Consider the following 19,120-nt stretch of genomic DNA (forward strand, 5'->3'; position numbering starts at 1 on the left):
ATACAGATTTTTCAACAGGCATAAAATAAAGCCATGATCTTGTTTACGTGCCATAAATAAAACTTGTGAATATCTTGGATCAATATCTTGTAAACATGACTTTGTTTCCTGGTATTCTGGTCAAAACCTGTGCATGCTGACCCGTAGAATGACAGTCTAATGAGAGTTGGCTAAAATCAACAGTTCCATGTCTTATGGATCTCAGGTTTTGTAAATACATGCCTGTAACAGGTTGTGCTTGCCATTTGAGACAGAAACTGCTTAGTTACATGATTCTACAGTACTTTAGTGCTTTTAATCCATTGTTCTGCATTTCTGAAACTCGTACTAATGCACAGACCCCAAGTTGTTCATTTATTGTTACACACACACACACACACACACACACACACACACACACACACACACACACACACACACACACACACACACACACACTTAAAATGGTAACATTTTTATATTTTTAAATGTTATTTTCTTTTATATATTATGTTTTACTTATTATATATTTTTTATTATATATTATTTATATATTTATTATTTTCTATCATTACCACTCACCTGTGGGGAAAAAAATATATATCCTGAAAGACTTCTTTCTTCTTTTTTGTTTTAAGTGCTTTTTAAATTATCACATGATCACTGATTTTTTTTAAATATTAACTTATGTGTTCTTGACTTTTGAGGAGGCCAAAGGCAATACTTCCCCCTGCTGTCCTGGAGGACGTGAATAGACATCAAAACACAGTATAAAGTCTGGCTCTCGGCAGCAGTTGTACTAAAGCCCTTGATCTTCCTTGATCTAGGAGTGTCTCTCTCTCCCCTCAGCCGACATCTGTCTTTCTCTTTTACTCAACAGACTTGATGGTTCCTTCTATGAGATCATGTGGGTGGACTTTGAGATTGACAATTTCATCAACCTGCAGTCATCGCAGACCATCCGCTGGCAGATAGAGTATCCCTCCACTGGAGTGTCTGCTGAAGTCATCTCCACCATCTATATCAGCCAAAGAGACCTGCAGGGAATCGTACCCATCGCTGAGGTGACGCACCATTCATTCAGCCTCAACCTCAATGTTTTTTAGCGTTATTCTTGATATATAAAAAATATATAATTATAATATATATATATATATATATATATATATATATATATATTTTTTTTTTTTTTTTTTCTTTCTTTTTTTCTTTTTTTTTCAGCAATATACACTGAAGGAAAAATATATTCAGATTTCATTTCTTAAGTGTAGTCCCCTTTAAAGTGGGATAGTGGAAAGTGTTTTAATATTAAAACAAATAACAATGCCTTTTTCTCTTGATTTCCAGTTTTGAATAACATTCTAATCCTATATCAGAGACAATTTATAAGAGACATGCCTCTTCCTCAATCCTCAATACAACTATATACGGAAAACCCGTAACGGCAAAAATGGTGGTTGTATGCACATGTCCCGAACCCTCCCGCTGGAAAGCCAATCATCTGCTTTTAACAGTCAAGCAGGGAAACATTTAAGCCTATAGTCTGGTTCCACTGACGCATGCGCACAATTGAGGTTTTGCGAAAGTGGAAACGATTTGGCGACAGCGAGTTGGGGTGTGTGCAAGATCAGATGGAATCCACATAGAAGAGGGTGATAACAACGCAAAGGCACCGGACTAACCAGTTAAAGCATTTTATATCGACCACAAATATGTTACCTTACATTCTAAGTAAAAGACAATGGCATTCTGGATAGAGATGTAAGTTAAGTGTCGTGAACCCTTGCACATGCATAGTAAAAGTATAACCTTTTCCTTTAGCCAGAGTTTCCATTTGATGAAACTGCTAATTTTTGCAGTATTTCATTATTAATTTATAATGTATAATTTTCGACTATTAGTCAAAATAATGACTAATTTTATTTTTAAAATTGTAAAACGTATTTTTAAAGGGATAGTTCACCCAACAATTTACATTTGATGTTTATCTGCTTACCCCCAGGGCATCCAAGTTCTCATTTTATGAATCTGAGGCACATGTTAGACTTTTTACTTTGAGCTTACAGTTCAAACCACTTTTGGACAAGAAATACACACCAATACTGGTCCTTTCTGACTGACATGTAAAGCAACCGACTACAGTATGTTATGGTTTTATAATCCATTTAGGGGTGGGCAGGTCTGCATTTAATGAAATTGTATGATCATCTACCTGACCTGTGTCTAACGCAGGAATTGATTAAACTCTGTATGGATCTAACTCTTTAAATCTTTCAGTCTTCTTGACAAGCAGCCCCCAGTGGTTCCATGTGATATGAACAACAATACTTTGTCATGTCAGAAGCATAAGACACAAAGAATGCTTATAGCAAATAGACAACAGCAGCTATCTCTGTGCTTTCTAAAACACAGCATGAGCAGTCAGTAGTAAAGATGAAAGAGCAAGACAGATATGTGATACAACGTTGAGGAATTTTATAATATAATGCAATGCTGTTTTTTTTAATCTTCCAAAATTTATCCTCATCTGTTTATTTCCCTCTGGAGTCTAAGGGTATTTTTGGGGCCTGGAGAAGTTTTGTCATGCCCTGACATTTGTGCTTTTTTTCAGTTTTTATACACATCTAAATGGCTAAAGTCTAATTTCACTGTAATCAGCACAAACTGGGCTATAATAATATGTGAAATGCATGCTTGTACATGATTGTGTTTTTGAGGAAAAAAAAAAATGTTATGGGTGGTTAGTGAAAAACTAAAAATGTTAAATCACTTGAATAAGGCCATAAAACACATACAGAACATTGGTTCCAGTGACTTTTGAGAACTGGAGCTTGTAGCCTAGAATTTTTCTTTCTAAATTATGAGAAAATCGTATTGTTTACTCACTTACAGAAAACAATATATTGATTTAAATTTTATAAGATACTTTTTGTTGGTGAAAGTCATATGCGAGTAGGTGTCAACTATAATGAATATTATTGTGATTTACACCAGAGAAGACAAAGGCCTGCATAGTGAGCTGCATAATGAGCCTTTCAGTCAGGTGTATGGCTGAAAAACGGACATTGTGTTGTTTTCATATGGATTACTTTATCACAGAATATTTGTTTTCGGCAGCACTTGTTTAGTTTAAAAGTAGACATGTCAAGCTTTCTATAGATATCTCTCAATATTCACTGAGTTTCAGTTCATTTTAATGACGTGTTTGTAAATGAAGATCAGTGCAGACAGCACACCTTGTTTGTTATCTTTATTTTATAAGTGCACAAAGTTTTGTTGTTCTTATATCTGTATACAAAAAAGCAGACCCTTTACATATTTGATTGATGTATTGCTCTTATCTGTACGTTTAAAACTGAAAGTGTAATTTAAGTTCTTTTCGGGGTTATCAGGAGAAAAGGCCTCAACTTTAGAGGGTTACGTTTTTTATATTTTGTTACTTTTTTATTGATTAGATATTATTTGTGATATATTGAAATGTGAGCAATAGAGAATCCGGACATGATGTGGGTCTCCCGCATCAACACTTACTAACCACAAGGCAACAAAACGGACACCTTTGGGTTTTATTTATTTATTTAAAAATCACCCTCATATTTTGACCATCTGATAGGTCAGGTCATGTGTTCCTCACCCGCTGTTTGCAGCTCCTTGAGATATGTGAGAGCAGTGGGAGAGGTGACTCTCGTTACCCCTATCCAAGCTTTCCTGCTGGGGTACATGATTCCAGCACACTCCCATCAGGTCAAACTCTTGCCATGTAGCCTCTCACAGTGTTGAATGTCTGTTTCCACTTTGGTGGGAAAGTCATAGAGACTGAAGCGGGAGAATAGAGCATATCTACATACTTTCTTTACACTGACTATGCGTTCTGTCTTTGTGCTTGCCAAATTCCGGAGTGTAAATAGAAAATCCATCATGGCACGAGCGCAACTGGAAGGGAATGGAAGATGAGATTCTGATTGGTTTATTGCACATTACCCCCAAAAAACACCCATTACTCATCAAGATAATAGGGACAACCCATTTAGACCATGCAACCGGGCACGCCAACCGTTTTTCCGTCGTAAAAATAACAAAAGTGGATTTGGACACGCCCTGAGTGCACCTGTGCCGTGCGCTTTACACTTTGCGTTTAGATTGTTAAAATAGGGCCCTTAGTGTTATTGTTTTATATAATCATTCTTTCCTTCTCTTCATCTTTCACTCTCTGCTACACAGTGACATCCAGTCCAAACCTTTTAAAGTTAGACCTTGTTAGAGCCCCTGAATAGCTGTCAGTAAAGAAAGACAGAGACACCAGACATCAGAAAAGGTCAGAAGATGAAAGATGGCCCCTACTGGAGTCCTGGACTTCCTGTGGAAGTGGCCCAGCACTGTCATTAACGAAACATGAACACACACACACACATACACTAAAGGGTGAAAAACGAGAAGTAAAAAAAGGAGAAAAGATGAGGTACATAGTGCGATAAAGATTAGAAATGTTTTTGTAGAAGATTAGTTTATACATCAGTGGCGATATGTAAATCAACTGTACCACAAATTTTATTTAATTTCTACATCCAAAACTCACTTTCAAACCCCTGTGTGTATTTACCCTATAAATAAACTCTTAACAGGACATATTTGTGCTCAGAGTAGCTTTTGGTACTCAGCAAGTTCCAGTAGAGATACGACCTATTAGCAGTAATTTGCCTTGCTCTGTAGACACTATTTTACCCACAATGAGTATGTACTGAAAGAGGCTATTTCGCCCCTCTTCTCTCTTTGGTGTTGAAAGCCAGTTATAAATTGCCTCTTTCCTTACATCTGAGGTACTGTGTAATTCTGCGTTGGGCTTGTTAGAGTGTTTTAAGCCCAGATGGTGATACCTCCAGCCATTTTCTTGACTTTTTTCCATCTCTCTCTCTCTCTCGCTCTCTCTCTCTCACTCACTCACTCACTCACTTGTACCCTCTGCCTTCATACTCACATTTTCTTCTATATGTGTTCTGTATGTGAGCCCTCTATCTTATCTTTCTTGCTATGTGTATGTGTGTGTGTTTTTCCTCTCTGTTTTGAGTTGTTCTCAGTGGAGTGAGCAGAAGCAGTTGAGTGTCTGAGCAGTAATTAATTCTTAATTGGAACACTTGTTCATCTTTGTTGTTTGAAGATTCCACTGAGTTGCTGAAATACCCAGTGGGCCGTGTAGCTATGAGAGGGGCGGGGCTTTCAGCTGAGTGGTTTAATACCAGTTTGTGGTATGTTAACATTAGGGAAAGATAGAAAGAGCGGGTGAGTCAGCGAGAGAGAGGAAGTGCGATTCTTAATAGTGGCCGCATTTTAAATTAAATGGCAAAAATGTACACTGTGATGAGCCGTTGTTATGAAGAGATGGGCAAAGTGGAGACTTTAAATGAATTACTTATGCAGTATTATTGTTTATTTTGATTACTGTTTCATGTTTCATGTTCAGGTTCAAATGATTAATGAGTTATAGCACTGGAAATGTATGGAAAGGTATGGTGGGTGTGTTTCATGAGTTTGGGCTTTTCAGAATGTAAATTTGGTGTTTTTTTTTCTTTTGATATCTATACAATTTCCATTTGGCACATGGGACAACATTTTACCCTTAAAAAAAAAAAAATCACGTACTATATTAAAAAATGTATATCCCAGCAGAATTGCAACATATTTTACATTAATTAATGTTGTTTTAAAGCCTTATGATTTTTGATTTTTTAAACATTTCTACACATTTTCTTCTACAATAATAAATCACTCTGATGTGTTTACACATTTTTTGTTTTAAAATTTTAGTTCATATGGGAGTTCTAAGTGTATTTATAAATCAGATATTTATAGAAATAATGCTTAAGAAAAACAGCTTTCAGACCATTTTCTATGATGTAGTCGTCATATTCTCTGTATTATTGTTATTGTTTTTACAGATATTTGTATTTATTATTATTTTATCATTTCTATTTCTAACATTTATTTTGCTTTTAAAATTTTTATTACAAAAAATTATACTGTTAGAACTGGAATTATATTCCAGTATACAGTATATATATATATTTTTATATATATTGCAAAATAACTACAGTAATACAGAAGTATGAATGTATTGATGTATCCGTTATATTTTACTACTAATTTAGCTATTCATTGTAATATTTAAATTTTCTTTTTCTTTTTTTTTTTTTTTTTATTAATGAAAAAAACCTTGGTAAACTCTGCTGGTGTGATAAAGTTTGAAAAAACTGAAGAGCATCTTAAAGGGGTCATGAACTGCATTTTTTTATTACTTTATAATGTCCTCTGAGGTTTACTGATAATATTAGTGTGTGATTTTAATAAAAAAAAAATCATAATTTAGAAGTAATAGGCTATTTTCTATCCTGTTTTTGAGCCTTTCTGCAGAACGGTCTGTTTTCATAGTTGGGGCACATTGAAGACTTGCAAGAAACGCCCACTGCTGTGATTGGCTAACAGTTTCGCTTATTAAAATAACAGATGGACGTTACTGTGACGCACTCTGAAAACTACATGGGTCATTCGGATAAAAAATTTGTAAATACTCATTGTATGTCAAACAGTCCGGAACAGACAATAAAATAGTGGTAAAAGCATGTTTACCTACACTTCTGTGTTGCGACATTACGGTTGGATCAACTCTAGTCATACTCAGCATTGCATAATTGCTTACTTTAAGTTTCTCTAAAATGCCTGCATCATACTGTCTAGTTTAAAAATGAATCCCTAGCAAAGTAAAGCAAACAAACAAACAGTGTTTCACTGATGTGATCTGGAGCTCTTTGTTAATTTTACCCCATGTTTACACTGGACGTGAGCGGAACAGCGTGACTATAGACAACAGAATTATTATAATCGATGATTCTGAATGGATGCGGCACAAATTGACACAACAAATCTCCAACAGTAAACTGATGTCCCACTCTATTTCTGACATAGGCCTACTCCAAGCTTTTGTGCCACTTCTGACCTTAAAGAAAAAAATTGATTTGCGACTCAACATCACTCGTGTAGATATGTTAGGATCACAAGTGTCTTGTAATCTTGTAATTTCATCTGTATGGTTCTGTCGATGGATTAACCAGTGTTTGAATCTCTCTAGTATTTCCTCTCCTACTACTACAAACTTGTATCAGTGGGCAGAGCTAAAGAAGCAGTGACGTAGAAGCAGGCGTTGATATTCTCCTGCGGAGGCGGTGTTTAGTCACACTATTACATCATAAAGTGGCACATTCCAAAAAAGGTCGTTTTCTGAGCTTGAAAAAAACTGTTTTTGAACTAAAGAGAAAGTTTGGAGTTTGGAATCTTACAAAAGGTTTTTATAGTTTATTGACCTGTTATATTGATTATATGTCAAAAGATCAAAGGAAATTAGATTTCTCAGTCCATGACCCCTTTAAATTATAATGAGAGTTGACACCTAAATGGACTCGCTCACAGATCATTTCAAGTTCAGTTCGATTGGAATAAATGGTGAGTTGTTTACCTGGTACTTAGTCTGTCTACTTCCATCAGTTGAACCTGTTCAGGCAGATTTGCAGAAAGGTTGCAAACTTGATATGAGGACCATTATCTCACTGACAAGGTAACCAGGGAATCTCAAGTGAAATGTAGGCATCCTCTCACATATTTCGCCATTACCCCAGTGACATTCAGGTCACACTTGAATGTTTCAGCCTCTCAGGCTCTCTCTTAAAAAAAAAAAATGTTTAAACACTACTGAATGTTTTTTGTGTTGATTATTTTCTCTTTCCACTGCTTTACTTTCTTCCTTGGATGAAACATTTCTGAGATAAAGGGGCCTGAAGCAACTTCTGTACCTACTAGGATTGGTGTTTTTAATGTAATTAAAGAAAGGAAATTTAAACATTGTCCTGCCTGAAGCAGTTCATTTGGGCCATTACCTTTCATTCCTAAACTGTATCTTCATATAGCACCTTCTTGAAGTTTTTTCACACACACCATATTTGTGTCTCTATCTCTGTTCGTCTTTCTCATTAGCTTACTTTGAGCAAGGAGAGGAAGGTTGAGGAGAGAGAAAGTAAAAAGAGATGTGAGTGAGAGAGAGAGAGAAGTCGTGTCTATATTTATCACAGGCGGTACATTGAGCTGCCATGCCTAGTTTTAATAATATGGTATGATGAATGGATGTTTCCCACAGGTCAAAGAAAGAGTGGAAGGAACAGTGGCATTGGAAAAAGAAATTCCTGAAACGAGAGCCTAAATGGTGATGTTTTGCATTTTTTTCCAGAGTGTTTAATAGTCCAATTCTTCTTTTGTGTTTCTGAATAAGACAGAGCATTGTATTCCAAGGGCTAGGAAGATGGCGACTCCAGGGACCGGAGCTCCTTAACAGGCCTAACGGAGGCACACAGTCCACTGAGGGCTTTGATCACTGTTCTATTCATTGTTGCCTTGTCAACTTAGATTTATCACTCCTTCTTAAGGACTGTTTTATGCTGTAAATACAATCAGCAACATAAAAACAAAATAAAGTATAGCCCATCAGGAATTAAATGCAATCGATAGCTAAATTACGAGCAAAACAAAGTAATCAAATTAAGAAATAGGTAGTGTTTTCTTTCTGGAAGAGAAAGATTATTCAGCATTTCACAAAATACTGCATTCTGTTTGAATGGCATTTCAGAAAATGTTCAGACCTGTAGTTGCTTTGTTCTGAAACAGTTTCTTTGCGTCAGTTTGTTAACACAGGGAAACATTTCAAAGTGGATTTAAAATGTGTTTATGCCAGTCACATGTGCGTAAAAATGGCCTCTCATTGGTGAGATTGGTTATTCCCATTCTAAATGATACATTTTATATACATTGAACCAGTTATATTGTTGTGGATCCAAATCCGATTTGCGTGTTCATATATAAATGAAACACACCAAGGAAGAAAATGTGTAAGGGAGGAAGGCATGTGTTAAAATGTCATTAAACAAACAAACCAAAAAAGTCAAATAATTATTCCTTTTCAGAAAGTATCAGTGAAATGATGCCTGACATTTCAAAATGTTGATCCACCTCATTTATATATTGAATGAATGAATCGTTTGGGAGTCATTGAACAAGTAAGGTAAAAATAAGTGAATATTATAAGACAATGAACACGTTTTTTGACCTTGCATGCATGTCAACCTGTTGTTGGGGACTATCAAAACCTAAATGTGAACCTTTCATTACCCATAATTTTACTTTAACACTTATTATTATTGTGTCTCCAAAGAACATGGCTTATGTGCCTTCATTGAATTTTGGGATAATGCACACCATTATTTGTCAAGTACATTTTTCAGAACATACACTTTAAGATAAGATGTTTATTTATTTACTAAGGACTCATCTGAAGGTTCAGCGAGCATGTCAGGATAAGATAAATAAATGTAGGGGACAGATAAGCATATACTCGCAAATTTCTATAAGCTTTTAGAGGCTAATTCTTCAAAAGGCAAAGAAATGGAGCCAATTTACATTGTACAGAAAAGAGCAAAGGCTTATACTGTGTGTAAGAGAAAGGAGTTGTGGTGGACACAACTCCTAACACACACACAACCTGGCGTACAGACTTACCTGGATATCACAGCATGGTTAGTGGAAACATTACACACCAGAGGGCCATAAGGCTATCTCACACACACACACACACACACACACACACACACACAAACACACACACACACACACAATGGATGGCACAAAAATTGGTTTGGAGAAAGGTTTCTTGTGTTTCAGGCCCTATTAAAGGGTCTGTAATTCAGAGTGTCGTGAAGCTAATTGTCAATTACATCTGATCTATCAGTCTCAGTGCCAGAGCTGCCAAGACCTGCCAAGATGCTCTTGTCGTTTCGGGTCCTACTTCTACTTCTCTCCCATTATCATTTTCCTTTCCTCTCCCACCTCTGAGCTCTTTACCTCTAGAGCTTTCTGAGCGCTCTCCTTCAAAGCAGGGCCATTGCACAGCAATTTGGCTCGGTGAAATGGAATTGTGTGCGTGTCCATGAGAGAAAAACTCAGACAGAGAGAATGATTTGCTAGAAACTCTGCCTGTTCATATTTGTATTCTGCACCTAAATCCAAAAAGCGAGGGGAGAGTTTAGGAATGTTTTGCTTGATAAGCCTCGTCGGGAGAACAAAAGTAGGTTGTATTAGCAATTCATCTGAAAAAAACAAAACAAAATAACACTTGACTATTGCTTCGCATCCTGCTAATGTGTGTATGTGTACACTCTGTTTTTGTATCCTGTTTACCTCACTTCTTTATGTCTGACTTTCTTAGGCCTGTTGGAATGAACAAGAGGTACATTAAAGCAAGTTAATTTGTGTAAGGCATTGTGCTAAGTGGGAACCCGAGCGTCCACTCTCTCTTCATCTGTATAATGGGTTTGCATTAAACCACCACTAAGTGCCTCCACCAATTTACCTCTCACAGTTTATCAGTGGGAAACTAGAAAGAGAAGCGAATAACAGAAATAAGCACAGAGAATGTCTTTTAGATAGGTCTTAATGTTAATTATATTTCAAATGTCTGTATGTACATATTTCAATTTGATCAGCTATAATATGCATTTAGAAGGAGAGTGAGATGGTCTTTTCTCAGAAATGTCTTTTGATTTGTTTGTGTGTGTGTTTGTGAGTTAAGAGGAACAGGTAATGAGTGGCATATAAAATAACAAGGACTGAGTTGTATTACATTTATTAAATGAATTAATGTAATGAAGCTGTCTCCAGGGGTTCTGCCTGATGTGGATGGTGAAATATTACTTTATTTATAAAAATATATAGTTATTGTATGCAAACAAAGTTGGAGAGACAAACACCAACCGTTGATGTAAGACTACCGTTCAAAAAAAGAGGAGAAAGCCTCAGGCAGCAAAACAGTTGCGCAGAACTCGAATTTCTTCCCATATTCTATATAGGTAACTTTTTTTATGTAACCGTAGCAAACGTTTGCCCAACACTGATTAGCGCATACAGGAAATCAACTGAACTGCAGAAATGTGGGACATGGGAAATGGCGGCTTCATGTATCAACAATAAGCCTTTAAAATTGTGACACAGGAATGCGTCGCATACAATGGTTATAAAAGACATCTAATTGGAAGCTGACATGCTCAAGTGAGCTGTGTGATACAGGAGGAGAAATGTAATGAATCTGCTAATTAGAGGTTAACTTGAAATGGGCATACAGCTGTCAGAAAAGTGTTTAGTTTAATGCTGATGACCACATGCAGCTCCTCCCATTTGTTTATCCAGCCATTATGCGTCATTTTTCATGTTTATTGTTAGTTTTGCTTGATGCCTCCTGCCAAAGCATTGATGGCCGACCATATTAGCCTGATTTTTGGCACAAGTTCTGCTTATTTGCTAGTGTGTTGTTGCATATTTTCTTTAAGGTTGAGGAGAGTATGGGAGTTAATTGTTTTCTGCTGTGACCTGCACATTTCACCAACACAATCGCTTTTACAAGCTCATATTTCAAAGCTTAATTACGGTCAGTTACAAGCTGCCATCGAGGTTTTGGAAGTGAACTGTGCGGCTAGATGTTTGTTACCTCCCTGATTTTATGGCTGTTTAGCTTTGTATTAAATACAAGATGAAAGCCGTTGCATTTATAGCAGGTGTACAGTGCTGATAATGACAGCCAACGATGATGTACTTAGACACAGTGCATTGTGGGGGATCAGGTGACACTTGCTGCCTCCCCTTGGGAGTCTGTTTATTTACATCTGAATTTCAGCTTTCAATTTGAAGTTACAAATAATAAGTTTCTCTTACAAAGCAACAAAATGACCTGTCATTGTAATTACACTGACATTTACTGTGGCCTCTTTCTGTACCAACCTGCCTTACATGAGTGGCATTCACTCTCTCCTGTTCCAGTTTTCTGAAGGTCAATAACCCCCCAAATCCAAATTGCACTGGATCGAATTGTCTGGCATGGGAATCATCCGGACATGACGCCATCAAATAATTAGAGGCATGTATCGATAGTTCCTAAAGTGGTAATGTGCCTTAATTGAGTTCTATTTTTAGTACACACTCATCCACTGTTTAAAGGAGAGTTGAGTACTTTATGCAGTTTCCTGTCAAATGTAGACCTATCCTCAGATCTTTAATTAGTTCTAAGCATCACCATTTTCCAAAACCTATGGTATTAAACTACATGTGCTTTGGGCATAAATGATATCTAAATTACTGATACTAGATTATGCAGCTTTTTCTATTTAAGCAATGATGCTTAAAATCGCATACAGTTTGAATAAGGATCAGATGTACAGACCAGTATATCATTGTGAGTGGGATCTTTTGACTTGGGCCAGACAGTAACCATATACTGTAGCATCCTGCTGACAACCACTAAGAATGGTTTAGCATCTGAAACACCCTATATCATTTATAAACAGCAAAATCTTACATGTGGAAATCCTAGTGTTGGGTACTTTTAGAGTAAAGTGTTAAAGTTGTGACATTTCCTTTCACACGCGATGTGGAACAGACGAGTACGTCAAGAATTTTCTATACTTTAAGGGGATTCTGAAAGTAAGTTAAGTGTTTGTATCTCATTTAAAATGTGTTTAATAACATTATATTGATTTATAGCGATATTTATGTTCTGTTCCCTTTCAGTCGGTCACTCTCGACGCCACGAATATGGGATATCACTTTGATAGACCAATCTACTTCGAGTGTAAACTAAACGAGCCAATGCACATTGGCATGCAATTATTGCATCCAGCTGCCGCTGATCACTGCGTGAGTATAAGAGGGCAGCAGGTGCAATGCATACCAGCTTTTCGCTTCGGAGCCGAGCGTTAGTATCGCTCTGCTCAACTGTGTCTGCTGTGAACTACGAGTTCAGTACGCTCTCGGAAGCTTCGTGTGTTGGCGAGACGGCGCTTCAGCGGCGGTCGTTCCTGTGTCGAGTGGATTGCACACTTCAGGTTGCACTACCCCTGTCGTGTTGCAAGCGGCCAATTCCCCTGTGCGCCTCAGCACTAAAAGAGCATTTCCTAAAGAGCAAATTTCTCTAATAGAGCTTCACTGGGCGTGCGTTTCTGGGTGCGGTCGTTCCCTGGCAATGGGTGATGGTCACGATCGCTGCCTCATGTGTCTGGGCGTCGAGCACGCTGAGGTGGCTTTCGTGGATGAGTCATGTTCTCACTGCGGGAATATGACCATCTCTGAGCTGCAAACCAGGAAGAGTGTTCGCATTCTCAACTACGATTGGGTGATACTAGCACAGTCTCGAGATCAGTTGTGTGAGCACAGGGATGTGGTGCTCCGGCACCTGAGCCTGTTGGGCCTTCAGGTCAGCTGGGAAAAGAGCAAACTCTCGCCGTTGCAGAGGATCTCTTTTCTCGTTATGGAGTTGGATTCGGTCGAACAGACAGCACGCCTCACAGAGGAACGTGCGCGGTCGGTGCTAGCCTGCTTGAATACGTCCAAGAGCAGGACAGTGGTCCCACTGAAACTCTTTCAGAGGCTCCTGGGGCATATGGTGGCCATAGCGACACTTACACCACTCGGCGTATTACATATGAGACCGCTCCAGCACTGGCTTTATGGCCGAGTCCCGAGGTGGGCGTGGAAGCGCGGCACTCACCGGGTCCAAGTTACACCAGCCTGTCGCCAAACCCTCACTCCGTGGTCAGATCTTGCATTCCTCTGGGCAGGGGTGCCCCTAAAGCAGATCTCCAGGCATGCTATAGTTTACACGGATGCCTCCACCACCGCCTGGGGGGCCACGTACAACGAGCATGCAGTCTCAGGGGTTTGGACGGGCCCGCAGCTGCAGTGGCACATCAATTGCCTAGAGTTGTTAGCAATGCACCTTGCCTTGAACCGTCTCAAAGGTTTCTTACGAGGCAAGCCTGTGCTGGTCCGATTGGACAACACTGCGACTGTTGCGTACATCAACAGCCAAGGTGGTCTGCGCTCTCGTCGCATCTCGCAACTCGCCCGCCACCTCCTCCTTTGGAGTCAGAAGGTTCTGAGGTCACTTCGTGCCGTTCACATTCCAGGCCTGCTCAGTCGTGCAGCCGACGATGCTCCCGAGAGAATGGTGACTCCATCCCCTGACGGTCCAGCTGATTTGGAGGCGATTCAGAGCCGCTCAGGTAGACCTGTTTGCTGCTCCAGAGACCTCTCACTGCCAGGTTTTCTACTCCCTGACCTAGGGAACTCTCGGCACGGACGCACTGGTACACAGCTGGCCGCGGGACCTACGCAAGTATGCGTTTCCCCCAGTGAGCCTTCTCGCACAGACATTGTGCAAAGTCCGGGAGGACAAGGAGCAAGTCTTGCTAGTAGCGCCATATTGGCCTACTCGGACCTGGTTCCTCGAACTAGTGCTCCTCTCGACAGCCCCTCCTTGGCCGGTTCCTCTGAGGAGGGATTTACTGACTCAGAGACTGGGCACCATTTGGCACCCGCATCCAGACCTTTGGAAACTCCATGTTTGGTCCCTGGACGGGACGCGGAGGTTCTAGGTGACCTACCCCAAGAGGTAGTGAACACCATCACTCTGGCAACAGCACCGTCTACGAGACACGCCTATGCCTTGAAGTGGAACCTGTTCGTTGAGTGGTGTTCTTCTCGCCGAGAAGACCCCCGAAGATGCCCGATTGCGGTCATGCTATCCTTTCTGCAGCAAGGGTTGGAGCGAAGGCTGTCCCATCCACCCTCAAAGTCCAGGTTGCCGCTATTGCTGTGTACCATGACCCCGTGAATGGGAAGTCTTTGGGTAAGCATGGCCTCATCATCAGGTTCCCCTGTATACCCTCTTGGGTCCTGTCTCTAGTGCTTAAATCACTACAGCAGGGCCCATTCGAGCCTTTGCATTCAGTTGAGCTAAAGTTTATTTCATTGAAAACTCTGCTCCTGCTTGCACTGGCCTCCATCAAGAGGGTAGGGGACCTGCATGCATTTTCGGTCGACGATTCGTGCCTAGAGTTCGGGCCGGCTGACTCCCAGGTAATCCTGAGGCCCCGGCCTGGGTACGTGCCCAAGGTTCCCACTACACCCTTCAAAGACCAAGTGGTGAACCTGCAAGCGCTGCCCCTGGAGGAGGCAGACCCAGCCCTGGCTTTACTTAAGGTGCAACGTGGACCGGACGCAAAGCTTCAGGACCTCAGACCAGCTCTTTGTCTGTTACGGAGGCCGGCAGAAGGGGAATGCCGTCTCTAAGCAGAGGATGGCCCACTGGATTGTGGATGCCATAACCCTGGCTTATCAGGCTCAGGATGTGCCCTGCCCGTTCAGGTTGTGAGCTCACTCAACTAGAAGTGTTGCATCCTCCTGGGCACTGGCTCGTGGCGCCTTGCTGACAGATATTTGTAGAGCTGCGGGCTGGGTGACCCCTAACACGTTTGCTAGGTTCTATAGCCTTCGTGTAGAGCCGGTATCCTCCTGTGTTCTCACCTCAAACGGGTAGTGGCACTGAGAGGCCCAGGTTAGTGTCGGCTTGCTAAAACTGCTCCAGAGTGTCCGTACTGTAGACCCTGTTGAGATCCTCCATCATCCTAGGCAGCTGGACGCAGCAGAACTTCCGGCGCCAGGCCTTCATGATGAATCCGTGAGAACCATGGAAGGCTGGGTTACATATTGAGACCTAAGCTGTACTCGTATGTTAATAGTCCACGGTATAGCCTTAGAGCCCGTGTTTCCAGGGCAGACTTCTGCCTTCCCAAGAGGGTTTTAATCACCTGAAATTTCTCCGTATACTACTAAATAGATGCTATATGTGTATTTGCCTCCGAGACCTCCTTCGGGAAGGATGGGGCTTCCGCTGCTTCCCGGCTCCAAGCGGACCTAAACAAGCCTGTATCAATAGTAGAGTGTAACATTTGTCTTGAATTGAGTTAATTGTACACTGGCTTTTTTGCTGTGCAGGAGAGTTTTTGTAATGCTAACTCAATACACTGGAGTTAAAATATCAAGAGTTAAAATATATCTTAAAGGTGTTAAATTGTATGTCTTTACACTGGTGTTAAGGAAAAATCAACACTCTGTGGTTTGGACCAGAGTTGTTTTTTTTTTAACTCTATATACCGTGTACATATAACTCATTCATAGTGTTAAACATGTAACTCGTTGAAGAGTGTTAATGTAACTCTGAAAAGATTGGGACAATATGCACACTTTTTTCAGAGTTGATTTTAGCTCTGCTGGAGTTTAATTAACACAAGTTTCTTGTGACTGAAGAAATGGCTACTAAAAATTCAGCTTTGCATCACAGGAATTAATTACATTTTACATAGAAACTGTTATTTAAAAAAATTATGAGAAGTAGTGTAAAAATAAATTTTATATCATTTTACACAAGGATTACAATGGTGCAAATTCTGAGTTGGGTCAGAGCTTGATAGAGCTCTTGTTTATTTCTGCTTTCATGTTCTGTGCTGCCTTGTGCTACTTGTTCTGTCTACAGATACAGCTCGCTGGTGGGGAATCTACTTGGATTAGTTGGATGATGCAGGCTTATGGTCCTTCTGATGCTTTATTGATTCAGCTTTGGTCAGTCTCTAGAGAAGGCTGCACTCTGGACTGCAGTGGCGCATCCTGTTGTTTGAGGGTTTCGGTTCAGTGTGTCCTAAACCGCAGTCTGTGTGGTGAGGTCGTTTGTGGTTAGAGTAATTGGGCAGAGCACAGAGGTTTGAAGACACATCGCATCCGCAATCAAATCTGCTGGATCATTTTCACAATGACATTTTTAATCTTGCATTTTTATATGCCTCTTCTTGGCAATTAATTTAGCAAATTTGGCCCGAAAATCATTCAAATTTCACAGATAATAAAACACAGATCACAATCCATTCGTTCACTGTAACCAATTATAACAAAATTCACTATTCCCTGTCCAATATCGCATGTCTCCATGCTAAAGGCATCTGATTGATGGTTTGCTGTTTACTGTGGAGAAACTTCATCCTCTGTAAACAGACATTCTCAGTTTTATAGCTTTCGCGTTCGTTGCCCATTGCCCTTCTGATCCAATCCTCTATCTAGCCTCTATTTAGGGGAGGAAACACAACCCATAAATCACCACTGTGCCCGCGGACACCTCTCTTCTCTTAACACTTTATATATCGTTTTGATATATATCGTTATGGCAGGAGGGGCACACTGAAAATTGGATATTATGGCGGAAAACAGGAAATGGGCTTAAGGATCACAATGTGATTGGACCTGGGGGCAAGAGAGCCACAATTAGCATAAGACACACAGTAGGATACTGAGATTGGCCCAGAATGTGACAGCTGCATAGTAATTATTGCCCCTACTCTTTTCTCATAAATTCACAAAGGCTTGAACACTGGCTCTTTTAATGGCACAATTCCCACAGCAATCCGGGAGGTGGAAGACTAGATGCTAAAACGCATGAAGTTCAGCTTTGCATATATTTTTTTCTGCATTGTTGATGGAGCATGTAATGAAACTTGAAATGTCCATTTATTTTTCTAATTAAATATATTGGTATATAGTAGACCTAGATTGAAGTCCTTGTTGTATCTTTATCTCATGTCATCTCTTTGTCTTTAGGTGAGGATTCCATTAATAAACAACATGAAAATCTAAAGCAATTCCTCCTTTGTAAGATAGCGATGATATACAGGAGTGCAGCCAAACATTTGTCATTCTTTCAAGAGCTTTTTGTGAGAAACAAAACCAAATTTTAAGTCAATAAATGTATCTGCTAGTTTAACCAGGAAAGTTGAATGAGTTCTATGAAAGTTTGAATTGACAGATGCCTCCAAGCTTAATAAATCCTGAATTTAATCAGATATTTGTTTAAAGGGGGGGTGAATGCTCGTTTTCACTCAATATCCTGTTAATCTTGAGTACCTATAGAGTAGTACTGCATCCTTCATAACTCCAAAAAGTCTTTAGTTTTATTATATTCATAAGAGAAAGATAGTCTGTACCGATTTTTCCCGGAAAACACCAGTGGCTGGAGGCGTGACGTGTGGGCGGAGCTAAAGAATCACGAGCGCCAGTAGGCTTTTGTGTTGAGCGCGTCTGGAAGCTGTGACATTACCGTGAGGACAAAACCAACCAAAACAAACCATGGCTAACAGTCAGATTCAGCGTATATTTATGATCCAGAATCATATCCAGAGGCTGAAATTGAACAAGAGCAGCATCAGCAACGACGTCTCTATGTGGTATGTAACGTACTGAAACTGTATATATTTGCTTAGCGGTTTTGGAAAATGATTTGGAAGTTTTGGAAGTTCCACTTTGTCATCTTTTTTTTTTTTTAAGCTGTACATGTGGAAATGCAGGGGAACAAACAAAAACACTTGCACAACTCCGTTGATGCTCTGTAAAAATAAACTCCATCCACTGGTCCCTTAATGCTGTTTCTCTTTTGGTAATCTGTGCAGGGTTGTCTTGCCCTGGCAACCAAAAACACACTCCTTTTGTGATATTTCGCGACGCTCTCGCTCTGATCAGTGAATGCCTGTGCTCTCTCAGTGCTGTGCTATACGGGAGCGCGCGCTCTTCAGGCAGACGTGCCCTCAGGACCCATATAAGGAAATTCTGCTCCATCTAACGTCACACAGAGCCATACTCGAAAAAAACTTTCCGAAACTTGTGACAAACCGGAAGTAGTATTTTTGGAACAGAAATACTCCTTCAAACGTACAACTTAATTTTTGAAACTTTGCCCATGTTTAGCATGGGAATCCAACTCTTTAACAGTGTAAAAAACTCAGTATGCATGAAATAGCATTTCACCCCCCCCTTTAAGATTATCTAGAACACACATATATATATATATATATATATATATATATATATATATATATATATATATATATATATATATATATATATATATATATTTATATTCCACAAAACGACCAGGGTGAGTAAATGACAGAACTTTCAATTTTGGGTGAACTATCCCTTTAATATATAAATATATATTTATATTCCACAAAACGACCAGGGTGAGTAAATGACAGAACTTTCAATTTTGGGTGAACTATCCCTTTAATATTTTTTTTATTTTTTATGTTTTATGTTTTTTTAATTAATAATATGGATATATGATTTTTTTTTAAATATATATTTTTTAAATAAAACTACACTATAAATAAGATTCTAAAATAAA

At 39.5% G+C, this 19,120-nt stretch overlaps 1 protein-coding gene across 1 annotated transcript in view; it reads left to right on the forward strand.

The window, feature by feature from the left end:
- The window catches only part of LOC113075831 (transmembrane protein 132C-like), a 198,645-nt gene that overhangs the window by 145,437 nt on the left and 34,088 nt on the right, over positions 1 to 19,120 (forward strand). Inside the window, exon 4 of the mRNA XM_026248491.1 lies at positions 860 to 1,043. Within this exon, the coding sequence (XP_026104276.1) occupies positions 860 to 1,043 (184 nt within the window). The remainder of the gene's footprint in view (positions 1 to 859; positions 1,044 to 19,120) is intronic.

Source organism: Carassius auratus, unplaced genomic scaffold (genome assembly GCF_003368295.1).
Source record: "Carassius auratus strain Wakin unplaced genomic scaffold, ASM336829v1 scaf_tig00017721, whole genome shotgun sequence".
In the NCBI taxonomy this organism is placed as follows: Eukaryota; Metazoa; Chordata; class Actinopteri; order Cypriniformes; family Cyprinidae; genus Carassius; species Carassius auratus.